Below are 22,441 nucleotides of genomic sequence, written 5' to 3' on the forward strand. Positions count from 1 at the left end.
GCACTCTTCCCAAACTTCGCACTCGATTCGGAAACTTCTCGGCAAAAGGTGGCCTCGCAATACTAGGCGGATATTTCAACAGGTTCTGATGAGATAAATCGAACGGGTTACAGGAACACATATCTCGGTTTTACCCCCCACTTGTTATCCCCCTACTAAACCAGACTAATCCGATCCAGCTTTGTATGCACAACACCACGCCCAAATCCAGTTACTGCGACGTCGCTATCGACGCCCCATCATCCCTGGTTACGCCCACAACCAGTAACCACAGCGACTTCCCTATACACTGTCATAAAACTGCTGCCAGGAAGAGAAGGCGCAGTGGTCTGGCGTGGTGTTTTCAGTTTACTACAGATTTAAGAGGGAGGAGCGCCGTAACAAAATGAGCGTAATGAGGTTTGTTATGGATATTACTACATGCACGCGTGCACCGTCGTTGATGTAGATCATTTAAATACGTGTATGCGTTCTCTTTCTATCGCTGTCTGTATTGCGTATGTACAGCTTCAACGTACAGCAAAGTTACTTCCGTTGCAATAACACAATATAGTGACATATGCAGTTTACTGTTTGTTGGGATAAAGTGAACATGTTAACATAATAAGAGACAGCAGCATTTTTTCTAAAGGTTGACTGGCCGCTGTGCTTGATTTCTTCTGCTTAATCAAATTTATCAAAGAGGTCAGAAATGATCCTGTTAAATGTTGCACGTTGCACAAACCTTGTATAGAAAAATTTATGTTATTCTTTTCGTGTTGCTTTGAATTCTGTGAGCATGTGTACACGTTTTGCTGCAATAGTATAGTTTTAGCGAAACTTAGTTGAACTTATGTTTATGTTTTATGTAGTTTCATGCAACCAAATGTCTTTTGCCAGCATTGGCATGTAACTGTAATCATACCAGTATCTTATTAGGTAACACACTTAAATCCCAATTATTTGCAATTTGTCATGTATCTACTCAGCACGGGAAAATTGTGCATTTTTCCTTTAATTTTCTCTAGTAACCTCTTCCGTGGACCGTGGTCGTCTACTGCAAGACTCGACGGTAAAACAGTACTTATAACTGGGTCCAACACCGGAATAGGCAAAGAAACGGCAAGGGATCTGGCAAAGAGAGGTACGCCTCTAATCAGATTTGCCATAATTATTTCAAGCTCAGCGTTTTTGCCGCTGCTGAATTGTTACATTTTTACAGCATTACAATGTGCATGAGAAAATATGATCAGCTGACTCTTAAGAACACGTGGACAGATCAAAAACCATCAGAGCCCCTGCATTCATACTGCTTTTTGATAACTACTCTGGAGTGAAAGTAGACGTTTAATTTACATACTGATATCCGTTATGTGCTGGATATAAAATGCTGTTCGGTACAGATTGGGTGTTCTCATTTGCTGGCTATGCTTGTAAACATGGACTGTGAGGTATCAGTCCCAATTTGCTGGGTATATAAAAGTACTGTTGAGCACAGAGAGTGTAGTTGCCTGTTTTATTTCCTGGATATGAAGGTTCTGTTAGACGTGGGGAGCATAGTATCAGTTTTATTTCTTGAATAATGCAATTTCTCTAATAATGCTATAATGGAATCTCTCAGCATGGCCTCATCCTCATATGAATCTTGTCCTGTAGGCCCTTACTAGTTCAGCAGGGCAAGGCACAGTAGCAGCAGCAGTTATTTCCTTAGGTAAAGTGTTACAGTGGAGATCTCCTCCAATGTGTTTTCACTGGATGCCCTGCAGAATTTGTAGTGAAGTGACAGATGGACTAAAATCTGGAAAGAGGTGCTGTATACTTCGTCTCCACATGCAATTCTTGGCACTGGGGTTAGTAAAACAGTAAAACTTCTCCTATGAAGTGTGAAGGGTAGCATGTCATGTTGTGTTTGGGTTTTTTTTTTTCTTGCTCACACTCCATCTTTGTTTTGCCAAACAGGCTATAGCATTTTAATAAGGTGATCTGGGTGTGTAAATGTGCAACTGCTAACAAATTCAATTCAGAGTCACTTCTGATAAACAACCTTTTACCTTCCAGACGCCATCTTACTGAGTCTTCATACACCGCTTCATTCAGTCCCCCCATGTGACCAAATTGCTTTTTACATCAAACATTTTCAGAGAGATTAAATCGGATTTTAGGCTGTAAGAAAGTCACTCTGTGAATTCAGTCATGAGATTAGGTTGTGCACATACTGGTCAATATTTCATAGATTAGAGGTATTCATGTGTTGCAGAATATTCTTTTTACACTGCTACTTTTAACTGTGAGTGTTGCAATAACAGTTCCTTTGTAAGTTTAACAGTTCCTTTCACCACATAACACAGATTCCATAGATGAATACTAGATGTAACACAGAACTTCAGCCTCTCATTTTGAGTGAAAAAATATAGGGCCTTCATTTTTTGTGAAAGACTAATCATGGAAAATTCCACTCAAACACTAATTTTGTCATACTAACACTGTATGTTCTGTTCAGACTATTTTTTTAAGTAACAGTATAGATTTTATCACCTGCAGCATGAATATAGTAGAACATTTATAGCCTAAGTTCACACTTCAGTCTACCTTATTCATTTATTTTGCATTGTGAAACTGACTATATGGTTTGCCCTATAAAAGCATTACCTGTTTCAGAGTGGTTTGTTGTGCAGTCATGTTACTGTTTGGTTGCTTTTTGAGCAGGCAGTATTTTGGTCACCCCCAGGGGCCAGGATCATCATGGCTTGCCGAGATCTGGGGAAGGCTGAGGCCGCTCAGAAGGAGCTAATTGAAGACTCTGGAAACCAAAACATCGTTGTAAAGAAACTGGACTTATCTGACACAAAGTTAATCAGAGAATTTGCAGAGGTAATCAACAAGGGTAAGTCTTACAGAAAGAGGAAGTTACATATGATCATGGTGTGGTGTCCCGTTCCACATGCCAATGTCTTCTCTTCACTACAATTTTTTAAAAACTTTATTTTTTTAGGAAATATAGTCTGAAATATCAACATACAACTTTGCTTGCTCAGATGTATTCGTGTATTCCGTTGTTTTAATTGCCATAGGGAACAGCCTAACTCACTTTTGTGGACTTCAGATGAGAAATTTCAAGGTATTTTTGTGGCCTGGGTTAGAGGGCATGGTTTTAATATTAATGAATTCGTTTTATGTTTTTTTTTCACCAGAGGAGAAACAAGTAAATATTCTCATCAACAATGCAGGAGTCATGATGTGTCCCTTCTCTAAGACAGCTGACGGCTTTGAAATGCAGTTTGGTGTCAACCACTTAGGTAAGATCAGCTTAGCACACAGTGAGGGGTGAGCAACAAAGATCCCTCTTTACTGCATTCTGTCCCATACAAAGGTCAAAGGATTTTACCACTGAGCATGTCTTGACCTATATATGGGAATTAATATTAACATTAACCTGTATTATTTTCGTAACTGCAAGCTCCTTCCTAGAAAGCCATGCCAACTATTTACTTTACAAAGGCTTTGTTAAAGGCCCTTTGTATTTTAATATATTCCAATCCAAATTCTGAAATAATGCTCTTACACAGTTGAAGAGGCATGGATCAAGGCCCCACAGACTGTGCAGGATTTAGGCCTTGTTGAGGTTTGTGGGAAATGTTGAATTCGCTAGTTCATGACATGGAATCTCCACAGCTGTTTGAACTTATGTTTGTAGAACACTTCTTTGCCATTGCTTTCACAGAACAAATTATTGCAAGGGGTTCTGGTCTCTTTTGCGTTCTGTTTCTGTTTTAGCTCTCAGTCAGTAAACATGCCATCTGATACTGTATCTGTTGGCAGTCACTTAGGTAATATGGATTCAAACAGCCTCATTTTTGCTGTGAACATATTGCCAGAATAATTATACTTCAAGAGTGTCTATTTAGTGTGGGCTGAATTGAATCTGTCAATGAAAATAGCAGTGCACCTATTCCAGGAAAATATTGTCTTTGTTTTCTTCTTTCACTGTACAATGGCATCTTGGGATGTTCTCTGATTCAGTATTGTTTCAGTGTTGTTTTGTACTTGTATTGTACATGTATGTCTTGTTAGAGCTTCTTATCTGAGTGGAGCTTGAAATAAATTGATGTTTCCCTGAAAAAGTAGACACACATTTTTCAACGAATGCCAGAAAAATGCTTTACTTGGAAATTAACCAACCTTTTTAGAGGGTGATATATAAAGTCTTGGAACGCTCTTCAAATGACCTGAGTTTTAGTTTTAGTTAGCATTTAAAATGAGTGGTGCCCTGTGAGCGTCCCATGCCACCTATTTTACCTCCACAGCCAACAAAAGAGGCAATCTAAAAGAGAAGAACCATCATGCACAGAGGAGTTTAGTGTAAGATCTCAGAAGTCACATGGCAGACTGGCAATGCATCACTTCCTGTCTGACATTCCAGGTCACTTCTTGCTCACGTACCTGCTGTTGGATCTGATCAGAAGGTCCGCTCCTGCCAGAATACTCAACGTCTCCTCCATGGCGCACACGTGGGGCACAATCAACCTGGACGACATCAACAGCGAGAAGAGGTACAATGACAGGAGGGCGTATGGTCAGAGCAAGCTGGCCAACATCCTATTCTCACGCTCCCTGGCCAAGAGGCTGGAAGGTGAGTGTACAACCCAGGCCATGTGATTGGTTGGATGTCCTTTTTAAGTGTCATTAACTTGGTTTGGTAGCTAGAGCTAAACACATTCTATGGGGTGCTGTTCAATCATTCATTGACTCCTGGAACATCTTGATTTACAAGCTCCATTGAGACTGAAATCATCAAAATCATCATTCATATAATGAAAATCATTTTTTTTCCAGAAAAAACCATAAGTGTTCCATAATACAGCAACTCTTATTTTCAATTTAGACACACTAAGAGTGAGGTGATTATTTCAGGGGATAAGACCAAACAAATGATTTGACTGAAGAACAGAAAAACAGATAACATATTGAAAAGCAAGAATATGGGTACTGACGTGGGCTTTACATAAGAAGTGGCACAGTGGTGAGTCAAAATACTGAGGGCAGGCAATAGAAGAGTCTAAAATAACCCCGTAACATTCAGAACAAGGACAAGACATGTACAGAGAGATGAATTGGACTATAGAAACAGAAGAAGGAGAAGGGAAAAAGGAGGCCAGATTTCCAAGGTGGCTAAGAGGGATATAATGTGGCATTACGAAGAGATAGCCGTCAATACTAATGAGAGGATCAGGAGTCTGTAAGGAAATAAGATGATGGATCGTGTGTCTTGGGGAATGATGTTGGAGAGAGGTGGATGAAGAGCTGAGAATACTTCTCCTGTTGACCTTGTTCAAGTGATTTGGCAAGGGAAGGTGAGAATCAGATCCGTGCTACTGTAGAACAAGCAATCTATATTATTGGAAGCTATAGTGTGATCAAAAAGAATTTCGACAAAGAGGCTGAGAGGAGAGTTTGTTATTTATACAGGGACCAGTTCTGGTGACTGAAAGGAATGAAACTGGATAGAATTCTGCAAAATAACTACAGAAAACTGGTAAAGGAGCACCTGTTCAGAACTTTCAGAAAGAAACAGAAGTAGGTAAACAGGCAGGTTTGGAAGTGTTGTAACAGGTTTTGCTATGTCTGAAGACATGCTTGGTACCAGCACTCTCCTTTTGTCCAACTACATACCTTTTTGACTAACAGAAATCAGGTATTTCCTGACTGGTTTCTTTGGTGGTCTCAGCGCAGTTTCCCTGCTCTGCATTCTTGGTCTTACCAAGACAGGCGGTGATGCAGTGCTTCCTTGTTTGATCTGTGTTGTTCAAGTCCATATTTCGCGGATTCTAGTACAACATGGTTGTGAGGAATTATGTTACTGTATTACAGTGTCATTAGGAAGAAGTGTTACTATAATTTTTTTAATGGAAAAGGGTAGAACTGGAAGCCACTGTATTCAACATGTTGCACTGTAGCATTTTAATACCACAGAAAGTAGTGTTAGTCTTAGTAACAACTAAGAAGTTGGAACTCACACCCTGTTTAAGATTTAAGATTTAACTTGTAGGGTTTTTTTGAAAATTTTTTAAATGTGAACCTGAGGAAGGGTGTTCAGAAAGTGAATGGGCTGCACAGAGCTGACTGATGAAGCTGACTACATCGAACCTCGTCTCTCATAGTACCAGCTTGACTGCTTTGTCATAACCAAATATTCTTTCCCTAATACTCCATATTTATAGCTACAAGGGTACAGTTATACCTGAGCTGTCGCTGGTGCATGGCAGAGTGCATGAATGACAGCACATCATTCTTCTCCTCCACCAGGTACTGGGGTGACGGTGTACGCCCTCCATCCCGGGATTGTTCAGACCGAACTCGGGAGGCACCTGAACACACCGCTGAAGGTGGCCTACACGATTGTGAAGCCCTTTCTCAAGACACCCGTGCAGGGGGCTCAGACCTCCATCTACTGTGCAGTGGAGCCCGCACTGGAGAACGAGAGTGGCCATTACTACAGGTGATTAAATCAAATCTGGGGAAAGCGTTTGGCAGGATGCAACAAGTCTTTCTTTGGCCTTGTGTTAGCATGTTGTGTGCTTACTTTGTGAAACACATTTTCCTTGTGTTTAATTTTTTTGTAATGTTCATGTTGTTCGAGGGAGCTACAAAAACAGTTTAAAGCCCTTACTGTTACGTCAATGTAAAGAATTGGAGTAATCGTACAAATAGCACCAGAATAAAGAACTAGTTCTAAAACAGAGTAAAAGTACAAAGTACAAAAAAAATAGTACAAAGAATTAACTGTCATCTTTGAGAGAAATGTCCTTGATGAACTATGAACTATGAACTGGACTCAGGAAGGTAGGAAGTTTAAGGACTGGACTTAAGAGGTCAGAATCATAGTATTTGGAGGAGATGGCCTGTGTCCTGGACACTGTGTATTCTCCACTGACATTTTTTCCTTATGTAATGTAATGTGAGAAAATGACCCTGCCTCAGCTCGGATTCTCGTTTATGCCCGCCGCGGCTCGCCCGCGATAACACACGTGCACGCCCTTGTCTCCGCCCCAACAGTGAATGCGCACAGGCGACCTGCAGCAGAACCGCCACCGACGACGAGATGGCCCAGAAGCTGTGGGAGCTGAGCTGCCAGATGCTGGGGATAACGTGGGAGTGAAAGGCGGACACCCGTTAGCGGATTACTGCCGTCTGGACCGGGACACTTTCCGACCCGCGGGCCGGACGCCAAAGCCACAGCGCCCGCCTTCCCACCAGCCTCTGCCACTGTGTAGAGACCAGCTGCCAAACTTTGTCCTTTGTTTTAGATGCATTGTGTCCTCATTTCATAAGTGGTGGGGTCCAAAGAGCGTACTGAAGATAGGATTTACAGCTACACTTAGAAGAGGGCTTTAACGTTGTCCTACACTGTCAATCCACATGCCTGACATTGCAGAGTTTTCAAATAGATAATATAAATAACAATAAAAATAATAATAATCATAAACAAAGACACTACTCAATTCAGTAAGCTCTTTTTAGCAAATGCTGAGGTGACATTTACATTTTTGTCATTTAGCAAACACTCTTATCCAGAGTCCAAAGTGCAAGTACAATGTACATCTAATATGACTTTGTAGGTGACTATATAGGAATTCAAATGATCAAAAATAACTTACTCAGTGGAAAGACAAAGCTCTTCTTAGAAGTGGTATGGTATCAGATTTGTTTTGTTAGTGATGACATTGTGGTTTAATGTTACTTGTTTTTTATAATTGATATTTAAAAGTACAGACTTGCTGTGATTGATGGTTAATGATGATGTAGCAGTTCTTACCAAAACTGTAGTATTGAACCAGAAATCATGCTTAACTTTCATGGTGCATAGACAACATCACTGAAGCACTGCAAGATGAAAATAATGTAATTTCATTATATTGCTGATTTTATGTATTTGATCATCATATTTTTGTCTTTCCTCCCAGAAAGCTTTATTAAATACCTGTTGCACTAAAAGATACTCCAGGGGTATTCCAAGGTAAACGTCTGTTTTGCAGCCAACAAAATACATGAACCAGACCCAGAAGCCTGATTGGTATTATAAAGTTTTGGATACCACCTGTTTGGTGTTATTTGAATACAGATGCTTGCATTTAGGTCATGATACTGTGTTTAGTCTCTCAATTGGAAAATGCTTTCGGGGTATAAAAACTCCAAGTCGCTCACATGTAATAAATACTTATTTTCTTTAAGTCAGAAGAAACACTTGCAAAAATAGGTTTATATGATATTATTGATATCGGACCAGGTTACCCTTATAAGGCTCACATTATCTCACACAAACCGATCAAGCACTATCCCAAAGCAAACCCATCCAATGTTTCCAAAATTATTTTGTCTAACTTGGCCCTTTGTTTTTTTCCATCTTACCAACTTAAGAGAGTGCAGGCTTTCAAACGTTGTCACACGCAAATGTAAAATGAATTAGCAAAAGCTGCATACCTACCCGCACAGCTAGACTATTGGAGACCATACATTGTAAATGTCGTAGATACTATATATGGTATACAATTCATACCAATGTTATACTGTCTATAATAATGATATGTACCATGGAATGCCCCTTGACTGACCATAACCAAGTTGCCTGTTGTTTACATATATTCTTAAAGTCCGGTTTGTAAAAAATGTTACGTACAGTAAAAATAATTTTATTCTGACTTCTGGCTTCCTTTGTTATTTGTTATAGCACACATTTTCACCCCACACATTTTTACTAAAACATCTACTGTAGCTACTCAGCTTACCTAAATAATATCCCAAATATAGTACGTTATTACTTGGGGACTCCAAAACCATGTAGCTAGTTAGCAAGTGTTTAAGTTGTATGGTACGATTGTGTTAATATGCTCTTAGTGAACATTTACATATTTCATAAACCCTTGCAAGTAACAAGTCAGATAATGTCTTTCAGTGGTAGAATGCCACTCTTCTTTATGTAAGACGTAAGAGTTATCACTAACACGCCTGCTCTCACGTAACAGAAACATCACATTTTTTGTTTTTGTATTGGACAACACACTGGAATCCGCACAAGGATTTTATAGCAGATGTTAAGATGTTTGTTACAACCCTAGATAGGAAAGGGTGTACACCCAAGTTTTGGCGATCCAAACGCAAGCAGATTCACCTACCTCCAGAACCTCACCAGTAAGTACCTATGCATATCTACAACGTCAGTGCCCACCAAAAAGGCTTTCCCCAAATCTGATCTTGAAAAGGAGGTCAAGGCTCAAGCCCAAAGAAGTAAGCACGACCCTTTTCCTGCATTAGAACAGCTAGTCAGAATAAAGACTTTTAGTTTTCCTCTTATATGTTTTTTTTTCTTTATTACCGCTACTTCTGCTCGCCTGCGTCAAAACTTCTGGTGCATCGCACGTCTTCTGAGAAGAAAAAAAACTTTTCTGATTATTCTTTTTGTAAAAGCATAATTTTGTTACTTGGTTCCATATATGTACACTTTTATATACATATTCATTTGCCATGTATCAGTGTACTCTTGCAGGCAATTTCAAACAAAGCGGAATAGGAAAATAACTTCCGGGTCAGCTTCTGCGACAGCGTTACACTACGCATGCGTATTTTGTAAGCGACGTCAGCATTGACATTTAAAGTTGCCCAAGCATACGTGGCTTTTACACTACGCAGACCGATACGAAGGTGGACGAGGGGTCGATATATTTCACTGTTAAACACAGGTAACGTTTTCTCTTCAGAACAAAGTAGTTGGCAAAATAACTACAGATGTATGTGATTCATTTGAAAGTTTTTGGTGTAGCTAGCTGGATCTCAGCTGTATCATGATATAAATGGAAAAAATGCATGACTGGCTGGAATCTTAAAATGGGAGTAGCTAAGGGTATATGATGAATTGTAAGCTAGAGGCAGTTGATGGCTGATTATTTTTCTTCTTATGCTAAGTATTTGTTAGATTCATAGTGAGTTGGCTAGCTGGCTATATGCGTGAATCTAAAGCTGGATATTTAGAACTGGCGAACAGCCAGTATACATTAAATCACGGGAGGACTCCTAACTAGGACTTTTAGTCGAGAACAGTTTTCCATTTCACCTACGTGGCCTTGCCGGTTCGAACAAATTGAACTTATTATTTTTTTTTTTTTACTTACAGTCAAATCAAGTGAACCACAATGGACCAGGTCATGCAATTTGTGGAGCCCAGCCGTCAGTTTGTGAAAGACTCAATACGGCTTGTGAAGCGGTGTACCAAGCCTGACAGAAAAGGTAAGCCTGTGAACTGTCATTCATAGTAGTGTTGTCAAATGATGTGTGTACTTCAGATTACAGTTTAAATGCCGTATAATAATGTTTCATTTCACAAGAAACAACCACACAAATGTTTTCTATTAGAAGTTTTTAAAGTAAAATGCAAATAAAACGTCTGTCTTACCCTGATTAGCAACACTATGGAAAGTCCACTTTGATGCAGTTCACCGATTCAGTATAATGTTTCTGTATACAGGAAAGTATATCCAGCGACTAATGTATTCTAATGCAGTGGTATCGCAATTCACTTCAGGCTAAAATGTGGCTTTTCACAAAAAAAGAGCACCAAAGTATGATTGCATAATCACCTTTACACATACAAGTCTTTGAAACGCTTAAGAAAATCAATTGTTCGCCGTTTGATTTGTGGGTTTGAAACTGTTCCCATGTGATAGAACTGCCCATCTCTGTTTACAGAGCAGTGATTGATGGAAATGTTAGCTGCAAATGCAGGTTTACTAGTAGATGATGCCACAAATTAGCTGTAGTTTGATACTGACATTTAAATGATTGCATTCATCCAAAGAATGATGTCTTTAAAACAAGAAGCCTCCCTTCTAAACCCCAAAACACCTTTGATAGAGCAAAACACACCAGTATGTCTTCCACTTCACATGGAGAGATTGATTTGTTGAAGTGTAGGTACTACACAATCAATAGCATGTGTTATTAACTACCAAACCTAAATAGGGGACTTGGAATAAATGTATGTCTTTTTCTCCAGTCAGTCACTTGTTAACACATTAACATTGATAGCTCTAGCTGTATCAATTGCATGTGCCACACTCTGCCTCTTTAATGTTGTTTGTTTAATGGAATTGCCATCAGCTAATCAGTTCTTTTCCCCCTAGAATTCCAGAAGATTGCCATGGCAACAGCAATTGGTTTTGCAATTATGGGATTCATTGGATTTTTTGTCAAACTCATTCACATTCCCATCAATAACATCATTGTGTGAGTATTGACAGTATAAATAAATAGGGGTCGTTTTTTCTGAAACAATTAAGATTTTATTAAAAAGTTTTATATAAAAAAATTATATTTGTAAATTAAATACACTTAGTTGAAGTTTTCTTTTACCTAGTAAATCAGTATTTGTCCAGGAGATTCACAATGCAGTGGTTATACTGGGATTTAACAACACTAAAAAAGGTACAATCAAATAGACACACACAATAACCTTGTAACTTCAATACCTCTTCCTTAAATATTCAGATGACCAGCTGCCAAACATCTACTGATTGGTCTGCTTATTTTCATGTAAATTAAGCATGGATTCTGATTGGTCAGTTTTTTTTTTTTTCTCACCATAATCTTTCCCTTCCAGAATGAAGCATTTACTTTACATTACATTCATTTACCACACACTCCTACCCACAGTGACTTCCAGCATAACATGTGTATACTGTGTAACATAACGTGTGTAACAAGTGTATACTGTATTTACTTGTGTATACGCTTGGGGTTTTTTTTTTTTTTTTTGCAAGAATGAGATTGCATTTTTGAATACAGCTGTTTCAGTGGTTTCCAAACAGACTAAAATGGATGTGAGGGATGTTGTGATCCATAAGATCAGGTGATGGGACTGGGTTCCACTGTGTTTCTTCCCAGTATAAGCAAAACTGTGTTTCTCCTGTTGTAATTAACACTAGCATATTGGTCATGTTAGAATATATGCATTTTTTTTACAACGAACATGTCCACCACTTCACAGTTGGTCAGCATTTGTGTAGATCTAGACCAAGGTGAACTTTGGCTATAACTACTATTCAGGAATCAATTAAAATGTGCTGCATTTGGCAATGTTCATCAGTTAAGGAATGCCCAGATTGTGAGTGAAAAATATTTTGTCTTGCAGTGGTGGCTGAGCACCTCCTGATGAGACTGGCTATGTGGACGTTCTGACACCTGGACTGGAGTGAAACTGTGTGTGTGCGCGCGAATGTGAATGTATGACTATGTATATGTTTCTGTGTCCTGTGTGCCTGCTTTTCTACAATCTGTGTACATTTGTACATTTGATGGTGTTAATAAATTAACGGATGAGTGAGAGCTGGTTTCTGTTGGTGGTCATGTTTTGTGAGGTGGTCATGTTTTGTGAGGTGACCGAAGGCACATGAGGTTAAGGCTGCCTCTCGGGGGGGCTCATTTCCCCTGTATCCCCATGCTCCACAGCAGCGGCCGGTCTGTCTGCACGGTCACGGGGCGCCTGCCCTCCGTGGGGTCGCAGGGCTCGTACGTGTTCGATGTGCTCACCAACGTCCCGAAGTCCAGCACCTGGTTATCTGCAGCCAAAGGAAAGGAGTGTGCTTAGAGGGCTTCCATACCACTAAGTACAGTTTACTGGGTTACATTGGTTAGAAACCTCTTTCGAGACGGACAGTTCAGTATAGCAGACATTTGCCTTTTTTTAGTTTGTTCCGTAAAGTTAAAAAGTGATTTCTTGCATTGCAGCCTGAAGGTTCAGCACTAGTAATCTAAGGTACACCAGGCAAATACAATGCAGCTGATTCCTCACAGAGACGAACCCCATTCTTCCCATCAGATCTAAAAAATATTAGTCAGTGATGCTCCTGTGACGGGACGGCGAGCAGCAAACAGGTGACGACAACAGAGATTGGGGTGAACGAAGACAAGACGTTTAATTGTGCTATACAACAAACAAAAGATTTAACTATTTACAATAATAAACAAATAACACCGGGCAATTATTCCCAGGTGCCTCCTTCTTTCACTGGCACAGAGTTTATACTCTCCTACAGCCTTCTCCCCTTCGGGAAGCGCACCCATGCGTTTCACGCACCATGGCGTCCCTCACACATTCTCTTGCCGTACTTCTCCCATCCCAGGGTGCCCCACTCACCAGTGCTTCACCCATCTCTGGGGTCCCTCACACCGTGCTTCACCCATCTCTGGGGTCCAGGCTGAGCCAGGCTCATTGGTGTCGCGGTCAAAGTCACATGTTTGGTACCCCGTAGACCTGGGTTCGAGGCCGGGTGGGGTGACTGCTCTCGCTCTTTGCTACAAATGGTTTTAGAAGTGGGATGGCTTGCCGCAAGGCCATCAGAGGCGTGCCCGGTGTCTGAGCCGTATGAAGGACCCCCAGGTTCAGTTGACCTTGGTGTGTGAGGGACCCCAGAGATGGGTGAAGCACGGTGTGAGGGACCCCAGTACGGCAAGTGAATGCGTGAGGGACACCTTGGTGTGTGAAGCGCATGGGCGTGCTTCCTGAAGGGGAGGGCAGTGTGACGGAGTGCCGTCACTACGGTTGAGTATGCGCTCTGACTGCCATACCAACGAGCCTGGCTCTTTGGCGTCGCGGTCAAAGTCGCATTGGTTGGTACCCTGTAGATCCGGGTTCGAGGCCGGGTGGGGTGACTGCTCTCGCCCTTCATTACAGCTCCACACACTGCCATCTGCTGTTACCTGGCAACGTTCCATGTGAAGCCTAGCTGTGTTTGATTTGTCTCACTGTCAAGTGATTTTTTTCCCCCCCTCCATTTGCAATAAAATGTCTGAAATGGATTCTAGTACCCAATATGAAAACCCAAGCTCAAGTAAAAGAATTGTCGCAGCCAAACCCTGGTTTCGCTGTAGTGTTACACTGGACAGGGTAGGAAAAAACATGGCTTCTCTATTACAATTTTTTAATTTTGTATTTTTTTGTGGGTTGAATTGAACAGTCACTGGTTAAATGCATATTGAAACACTTCAGCTGAACTTTGTCTTAGTTTCTAAGATTAAATTTACTGAAGTTGTGGTTGGTAATATCAAACATCCCAGAACAGATGTTTGCATACACTGCTGCTGCTGCTCATAAATTATAATCTCAGGCAGAACTTAAAGCATGGAATTTTACAGGAAAAATCCAGTTAAGAGTTTCTGGAAGATGAAATCATTCTTCTATCAAATTAGCTGCCTGCAGATTTTGGCTTGCAGCTTGAACAACTGAAAGAATATGTCACCACTATTTAAGAAGCAGGAATATTTACCATCAGGCTGCTTTGTATACTCAACAAAATCATAGAAACTTGGCTGCTAGATAGCTTGGCACCTTGGATTCTCCCAGGAGAATAACAATCTGTTGCTTGACAGCAGGGAATTTTGTTGGTTGAGAACAAATGGCCACATTTGGCAGCTCACATTTAACTGATCTCAGTACAGCAGTTTGGTATTTTTTGTATTTGTGAAAGGTTCAGTATAGCAGGTGTTTGATATTTTTCAGCTTGTTCCAAAAAGTTGAAAACTAATTTCTTGCATTGCAGCCTGAAGGTTCAGGCTCCAGACGTTAGCACTAGGACTCCAAGGTGAAGCAGACAAACAGGAAGCAGGCAATTCCTCTCAGAGACAAACCTCATTCTTTGCTTCATATAATAAAAAAACAGACAGACAGACAGACACACACACACACATACATACACAAAATGTATGCAAGCTTATTTGAAAATCTTTTAACCAACACATAAGAACTTAAATGACCTATTTTGAAATAGTTCAAATGGTGAACATATGACATTCTTCTAAAGACAGTACAGTCAATTCTTCTGGTTGGCTGTAGTATTGTATGCCTAAGGCAGGGGTGTCCAAACCTCTCTTCTAGGGCCACTTGTCCTGCATGTTTTAGATCTCTCCCTGCTCCAACACAGCTGATTCAAATGATCAATTCGTAACAAACTCCTGAAGCTACTGAATAACAAACTGATCATTTGAATCAGCTGTGTTGGAGCAAAGAGAGATCTAAAACATGCAGGAAAAGTGGCCCTCCAGGAGAGGTTTGGAGACCCCTGGCCTAAGGGATATCAGTGACCTCGAGTGGCCATATTTGGAATTACACACAATAATCTCAGGCTCTCCAAATACATTTTAACATGTTCAGTTGACGTCAGAATAAATTTTTAATATGTGAAACCAACAACTAACTATGTGTACGTTTTAACACGATCAAGTATTTAGTATTATCTGAGCTGCTGAAAAATGTTAAAAAATTATCGTAACATAATGATGAGTTTACACATCATTTCCATGTTGGTCTAGCTCAGCGTTTCCAAAACCTCTCCTGGAGGACCTCTTGTCCTGCATGTTCTAGATCTCTCCCTGCTCCAACACAGCTGATTTAAATGATCGGTTTATTATTAAGCAGGTTCAGGTGTTCATAACAAGTTGATCATTTGAATCAGCTGTGTTGGAGCAGGGGGAGATCTAAAACATGGAGGAAACGCTGGTCTAGCTAATTAAATGCGACCATAGAGGCAAATGGTAGTAAGTGGCCCCTGAACTAACAAGGTTTTGCCACTAGAGGGAGGTGCTGCTGCCATTGTGATGCACAATCAAGTCTGCATTTTTCCAAAGGAACAAATACAAATGTAACGTGTTCAGGGTGCTCTTTACACAGTATTTACAAAACATGGCTCTTCATTAATTAAAGACAAGTTAAGAATGCATTCAGTGCTCTCATGTAGAGGGAGTATGCTCAAAATGTTTCAAAAACAGACAAAAGATCAGAGCTGTCTCGCTGATCCAAATGTGAAAATGGGCAGGAGATATGGTATAGGTCCTGAAACAACTGCAAACACTAGTTTTTGTCAGTCAATAATAGGTAAAAGGACACACAGGAAAGGTGCTGTCAACATGGTAGTCCTTGCAAATCTTTGCAGCCTTCACCAAGCAACTACGCCTGCTGCTGAAGCCTGATGAATGAACACACTGAAAGATAATTTTATGATTTAAAAAGTTCCAAACATCACAGTTTTCTCATGAGTGTATTTGCATTCGGATCTCTGCGCTGCAGAGAGACTCGTTCTTCACTCCAAATAGCTTAAGGGCAGATCAGGGAGAGGACTTTGAAGTGTGGCAGACTGGGACTATTTTTGATAGGGAGAATACACATATTCCTATCTGTCTCTGAACATCAGAGCAGTGCCCTTTATTAAGTGAAATGAAATAAGGGAATATTCTCTGAGGCCTGCTTAATACTCCGGTCTGTGATGCTGGTGTAATGCCCAGCTCAGCCAATAGGGGCAGTAAACCACTGCCTATTAAAGAGCCCATCAGCATGTTAAGGGTGCTCTGTGGCAGAGCACCACCTCATTACTAGGCTTCATAACACAATGTGTCTAAAATACTATCAAAAGATCCATGGATTCTAAATGACCACCGAATGTAGACCTCAATACCTGTACAAACGACCTTTTCATAGCTTTCAAATATAATCTATGACAGGTTACATTGAACCACATAATACAGATAGGCTGAGGATTTGATTCATAAGAAAGACTTCTAAAAATGTTTCTAAACAATGAAATCTGTTTATCCAATATATCCCATTTTTAACCAGCGTTTTCCTTTCAATAAACAATTGACAGATATATGTATTATGCTTAGATATTCAGCTCCTGCATTCTCATCGAGAAGGTTCCAGTTGGTAGCATGCTATCTGTGATCCTAAGCAAGCTGTGTATGTTCTGTTTCTATGCCTGTTCCCTTATGTCTACCCAACTACTCACATAAGTTCTGAGCAGAGCAGATTTGAATGGAGAGTTGCTGGCGCAAATGACGGTGAATGAATGAATGAATGAGGTGGACTGATGAATGAACGAACAAATGAACGAATTAACAAATGAATGAATGAACGCCCTGCCATCACTTTTTGGACAGAAATAGCCTTCCCTCCGAAGCTCTGGCTTCTCCCCTGCAGAGCCCTCCCTGGCAGCAGCTCCATTAAGTGTGAGGGACTCCCTGGCAGGGAGGCAGTAAGCAGGCGCTGGCAAAGTGAAACTAATTTGACCTTCAGCAGAGCATCATCTGCTCTCTTGTTGCAGAGGCAAGACTGATTGCCCCAACTGGAGCCTTTCAAACTCACACAGAGGCAATCAGCATGTTTTGTGAGAGCGTGTGTATGTGTGAGTAAAACCACATCATTTGGCACATTCCTAAAGTAGTCAGAGCAGTTATAATGAATTATAGAAGTGGTAACGGAACAGTATATAAAATCATCGTAGTTATAATGACTCATAGAGCGCAAAGAAATGCGTTTCCCCCTTCTTAATGATTTTCCTGAAATACTTATTGTCACCTAAATGCAAACAGCAGGAAACCAGACTTCTCAGCACTGTGTGCCAAAGTCACATGGTGCAAACACATTACAGCAAGAGTTAATGATTACCCTGCGCAAAGGGCAACTTGCTTTGAAAGAATAAATACATAAATACATATTTGATCAAACCTCGAACTGGCTTCCAACAAACAAAATGTTCCTTAGTGTATTCTCATCGTTCAGCAAAGGGACTGCAGGAGGACATTTGTCAAATCTAACAGAATAGAGCAGTGCATACATACAGACAAAAGGAAAACAGCCCTTCCCTGTGTTCTGGCCTCAGTGAAGGGCATTTCGTGAAGTGCTTTTGTGAGGCAGGATTCATCATGACACTTTGTAAAGTTTAGGTGCTCCTGTTCAATCACGTCTTGTCAGAAATGGCTCCGCTGAAGATTTGTCTTTCTGACTGCAGTTTGGAAAGTTGAGAATGCGAGAGCAGCTTTTGAGTTCGGGGAGGTCTAGCTAGAGAACTCAGCCAATGGGAAATCGTGAACTAAAACCCAGGGAAAGTCACCGATAGGACATACCAAGTGTTCATAAATCTACCTGGTTAATGCCATCTGTGTGGTTCCTGCATTTTCCCTGGGTTTCCCCTTCATAAATGTTGGTCACCTATAGGGGTGTACACATCTGGATTATCAATGATATGATACAATATTGCTACCTAAGCAACAATATGATAAATATCACAATAAATCGAATAATTCACTTTCATTTGATGCAGTACAATTCCATATGATACATTTTGATACAGTATGATTCAACATATCACTAAAGTTATTCAATGGCAATAGAATCCATATTGTTTGGTGAGAGCCGTGGGAACAACATAATTATTGGTTTTACTTCAATTCTTCACTTGGTCAATTGATTATTGCTTTTACTTGTATTGTCACACCCCTAATCAGCTGTTCCAAGGGAAATGTAAAATAAAAATTCCATTTTGACTGATACATAAATGTCAGGTGATACCCTTACATTTCAGAGTGATGCAGGTCAGGAAGCCAGACCTGTTAGCAACAGGTTGGAGATTCAAATCCTTTGAGTGTTGCTGCTATTGTACCCTTGAGCAAAGTACTGAAGCTGTTTCAGCAGTTTCCTAGTTGCATGTACGGGTGACATGCAAAGTGTTGGCTATTAAAACTTTCCTGGATAAGGGTGTCTACAAAGCAGAAATAATATGGATATAGTGATGTATGGTGATCATTTATCAGAGGAATACACTAAGTGCACAAGGTAACATATCTTTGGATCAGCAACACACAGCCTGATTGGTGTCAAACGCTGAGGCACTACAGCTTACCAAGGTCTGATTCCACCTCTGTCCTGATTCACAGCAGAGCACAAATCCAGAGATCAATAAGCCAATCAGAAAGCTCCGCCACGGCAACAGAAAGAGTAAAACTAAACCCCACACATCTACTGGAGATTATGTACAAACAGCCGGCCGTTACCCCAGTCTCGGGAGCCTTACGAAGCACAAATCCACTTCATTTGGTGAGAGCAGTGGGAACACCACCTCTTAAATCAGTGTAATTATTAGTTTTACTTGTTTGATTGACAGATGCTCTTGTCAAGGGAAACATGCATGTCATAGTTTAACTGTAATTATAATGAATTGTAATGTAATTACTTTCCTGAGGAAACTCAGGTTAGGTACCTTGCCAGAGGGTGCAACAGCAGTGGCCCTCCTGGATGTCGAACTCGCAACCTTCCGGTTACTGCGCCATCCTGGTTCCCAAACCGCAAGGGCATAACGCCACCGAAATACCCTAAGCTTGTCCAATACTTCACCAGTTCAAACGCAAACAAGGATCCCTGACGGTAGAATTGAACGCGAGTTCCTCAAGTTCCCTACCATCAGGGACGCCACGCATTCTCAGCTGGCTTAGACACACTCCTCTTTAAGACCGGGAGTAATGTGGAATTGCTTTCGGCCCTGGCTAAACTGCTGTCATTTGAGAGCAGAACAATGCCTGCTGGGAGACCGCAGGTCGAAGACAAAGCCTCTTCTGCACCTGCAACCGCCTTGGCATGCAAATGAAGCAGCCCAGAGACCTTCCATCACAGTCCTATTTATTAAGGTAGCGCATGTTGCACGCCCGAGTGGGCGTTGTGACCTTTGCTGGGAAAAAAAAAATCACGCACTTCACAAACCACATGTGGACGGCTTGCGACACAATTCCAAAGCGAGACCTTGGCTGACTCACAAAGGGTGATGCAAATAACTTCCCATGACTATCGTGTACACAGTAAAGGAAGTATGTAGAAGCACATATATACAGGAAGCACATACCTACTACACATGCACAAAATTTTATACATTAAGGTGGCATTACGTATTTTCTTAAACCATGTATTATGAAATATATTTTATACATGTATCTAAAATGCATTCCTTATAGTTTTAGATAATATGCATTAATATGTATAATTTTTTAGAGGGCAGATGATTTTACTGGTTATATGATGATGATAATCATCATCATTATTATTATTATTACTATTATTAAACATGTACGAGCAAACTTTAGATCCTCACAGAGACACAAACTGCAAGCAAGTTCAAATTTGTTGACTGGTGGGAGTTCTGAATCTCCCCTCTCCATCACGAAACCCGCTACCACAATGTCGCTACGCGGGATGTCTTTCATGCTTTTACCCTCGGTTTCCATGGACCGCTGACGGCCGAAAACGGTGGAAAGAACAGCCGAAAACAATAACGGTAATGACAATAACAAACGGTAAACAAGGTTTAATCGCGGGCCAGCACCGCCGGCTGCTCCAAGCCATTCACACAGGCAGAGCAGGTGAAAATTGCCTGTAATGACTGACTCCAATCAATAGCCAGGCATTCAGTCACAGCAATTCCAACTGCAAACAGAGCATGTGGGGGGGTGTGTTCGGCCCACAAACGGGCCACACATCTCGTCTGCAGTTTGGCTTCTCCCTTCCCCTCTCCCTCACCGCAGTCAGCGCCACACCTCCATGCCTGTCCTACAGTCTCCGGTCAGGGCTGTTTTTAGGTGAGGACTACCAGAACATTCTTCATTGCAATTATCACAATCTACACTACACTACCGGAACCCATGGGAAAAGGCTAGTTATGAATAAAACATGTCTTTATTCCCAGAGGTTAACAGTGTGTTGGCTCGCCTTTGGCCTTAATGACTGTTTCAATCTGCTGCAGAAGACTGTTTACTCATTTCTAATAGGACACTGGTGGCGTTGCACTCCGCTCCTCCTTTAAAGCATTTGTAAGCTTGACTACTGAAGAGTGCCGTCTTGGCCTTGCCCTAATTCTGTGTTCCAATTCCACCAATTCCAAAGATATCTTGTCAGGTTGAGGTCTGGCAACAGCATTTTTTTGATATTATTCTCTTTAAACCAGGTGTAGTCAAACCCGTAGTCACACTCATTTTCCTGCAGTCAGGTTGGGTGTCCTATGACTTTTGGCAGGATATTGTTTGTCCAGATGAGAAGACAAGCACCGAACCAAACGATTCCTCACAAACATTGTGAGCTAAATGAAAGGGGGCCTTCAGTCGACCGACGCAGTGCACCTCAGTGACCCCCCATGGCCCTACCCTGTAACATCCTCTCACCTAGCTCAAGGGAGTTAATCAAATCGGCAATACACTGCAGAATGAGCTCAGACAGCCTTTCACTCTGCGGGTAGTCTTCTCTTTCAGAGGAAGGAGCTTATCCCTTGTATCAGTCAGTAAATGAGCCATTCTAAAGAACTATAGTTAATCACTGATTTCAGAGGGATGAATGATCATCCAACTTCTAGCTTTGGGTTCAGTTGCCCTGGAGCAGGTGACACAGCAATCAGAGGGAAAAGCATGAACTGCCTCTGATGACGAAGATAAGGAGAGGGAGAATTTTTTTGGAGTGGAGTTCTTCTTATTATCCACCAATCCCCCCCCCCCCCCCCCCTTCTTATTATCCACCAATCCCCCCCCCGCACAAGCACACACACACACACACACACACACACACACACACACACACACACACACACACGCCGACAAACACACATGCAAGTTTTTTTTCCGGGAGAACAGCTGGCAGTGTCTGAAATCTCACTGTGATGAGAATAACAAAGTGGTATTCAGTGGGGTGTGGGCTTGCTCTCCCTCAATCTAGCACATTCTGTCTGGAAGCTAGCCTCCAGACATGGACCCAGGCGGGCTGGCAAAAGTTAAAAAAAAAAAGATCCAGCAGGGATTACCATGAGAGAGCGCGTAAGCAGTCTGAGGAACTGAGCCTGGAGGTTTGAACTGAAAAGCAGTTTTCCCCATTCAATCCTCATGAAATATTTTTACCAATGACTCAATACTTTTATCAATGAGTACAAGCTGGCAAAGATAATGTATCTGGACAATCATCACACTACCCTTATGCAAAGGTAACAGGTCAACATGTGAATATCTGGTAAAGCAACAAATACAACCTACACATTCACAATAAGGAATGTTTATTTTGAAGCTGTACAGTATAGCAGGTGGTACAATTATATATCAGTTATTGCTAGGAAAATGGGATGCATTAAAACTGAAGATAATAGAATTCCCTTTAAAGGGATGAAAAGTGTTGTGTCAAACTGGAACCACCCACAGAGATCTCTTGGTAAACAGACCGCCACCCTGTTTCATGACTGGCTGATGTAGGCCACGCTTGTTTCCAGGGGGAGCAATTAAGCAGCGACACTCACCAAGGTTCCATTTCAGCCCCGTGGTGGTGGTGACACAGGGCCCCCCTATGGGGATCAGGCTGCACCACTCACCCTCCAGCCCGGTGTCCACGTTCAGCGAGTACCGCCTCTCCTGTGGGGAGAACACAGTGCCCCCTTCAGTTCACCGAGAGTACCGCACCAGGGAAGACCTGCTGCAGACGTCAAAGCGCCACCAACGTCAGTGGCACGTTGGACACGGAGTGAGACGCAGCTATCCCCGCCCAGAGTCTTAAAAAGAAGCCTACTGATGTGGTTCTGTGAGAAAATACAACTAAGGTATAGTGTTTGGTCGGACGTGCCAACAATTTTTA

General features: G+C 41.4%; 3 protein-coding genes across 6 annotated transcripts in view; 2 read left to right on the top strand and 1 right to left on the bottom strand.

Annotated features, from left to right (window-relative positions):
- Positions 1 to 319: 319 nt before the first annotated feature.
- Positions 320 to 7,399, top strand: LOC118770981 (retinol dehydrogenase 12-like). Its single transcript, XM_036518788.1, has 7 exons — positions 320 to 399; positions 1,008 to 1,123; positions 2,708 to 2,863; positions 3,171 to 3,275; positions 4,400 to 4,609; positions 6,283 to 6,475; positions 7,033 to 7,399. The coding sequence occupies exons 1-7, from the start codon at positions 386 to 388 to the stop codon at positions 7,133 to 7,135; spliced, it is 897 nt and encodes a 298-aa protein (XP_036374681.1). The 5' UTR covers positions 320 to 385; the 3' UTR covers positions 7,136 to 7,399.
- Positions 7,400 to 9,615: 2,216 nt separating this feature from the next.
- LOC118770975 (protein transport protein Sec61 subunit gamma) lies at positions 9,616 to 12,206 on the top strand. The gene is made up of 4 exons (XM_036518779.1): positions 9,616 to 9,713; positions 10,145 to 10,257; positions 11,151 to 11,253; positions 12,158 to 12,206. The coding sequence occupies exons 2-4, from the start codon at positions 10,164 to 10,166 to the stop codon at positions 12,165 to 12,167; spliced, it is 207 nt and encodes a 68-aa protein (XP_036374672.1). The 5' UTR covers positions 9,616 to 9,713; positions 10,145 to 10,163; the 3' UTR covers positions 12,168 to 12,206.
- Positions 12,207 to 12,379: 173 nt separating this feature from the next.
- Positions 12,380 to 22,441, bottom strand: part of tpk1 (thiamin pyrophosphokinase 1) — a 33,690-nt gene continuing 23,628 nt past the window's right edge. For all 4 annotated transcript variants that reach the window (XM_036518778.1, XM_036518777.1, XM_036518776.1 and 1 more), the window contains 2 exons: positions 22,110 to 22,221; positions 12,380 to 12,584 (listed from right to left, as the gene is read on the bottom strand). In XM_036518778.1, coding sequence (XP_036374671.1) covers positions 12,445 to 12,584; positions 22,110 to 22,221 — 252 coding nt within the window. In that variant the 3' untranslated portion in view covers positions 12,380 to 12,444. The remainder of the gene's footprint in view (positions 12,585 to 22,109; positions 22,222 to 22,441) is intronic.

This window comes from Megalops cyprinoides, chromosome 24, assembly GCF_013368585.1.
Source record: "Megalops cyprinoides isolate fMegCyp1 chromosome 24, fMegCyp1.pri, whole genome shotgun sequence".
NCBI classification, from domain to species: domain Eukaryota; kingdom Metazoa; phylum Chordata; class Actinopteri; order Elopiformes; family Megalopidae; genus Megalops; species Megalops cyprinoides.

What these genes read in the sequence shown, in the direction of transcription:
- LOC118770981 (XM_036518788.1), top strand. An exon ending in TGCAGAGGTAATCAACAAGG is followed by an intron (nt 2,864 to 3,170) that starts GTAAGTCTTACA and finishes TTTTTTCACCAG; the next exon opens with AGGAGAAACAAGTAAATATT. An exon ending in GAGAGTGGCCATTACTACAG is followed by an intron (nt 6,476 to 7,032) that starts GTGATTAAATCA and finishes CCGCCCCAACAG; the next exon opens with TGAATGCGCACAGGCGACCT.
- LOC118770975 (XM_036518779.1), top strand. Translation starts at nt 10,164, where the DNA reads ATGGACCAGGTCATGCAATTTGTGGAGCCCAGCCGTCAGTTTGTGAAA. An exon ending in TACCAAGCCTGACAGAAAAG is followed by an intron (nt 10,258 to 11,150) that starts GTAAGCCTGTGA and finishes TTTTCCCCCTAG; the next exon opens with AATTCCAGAAGATTGCCATG.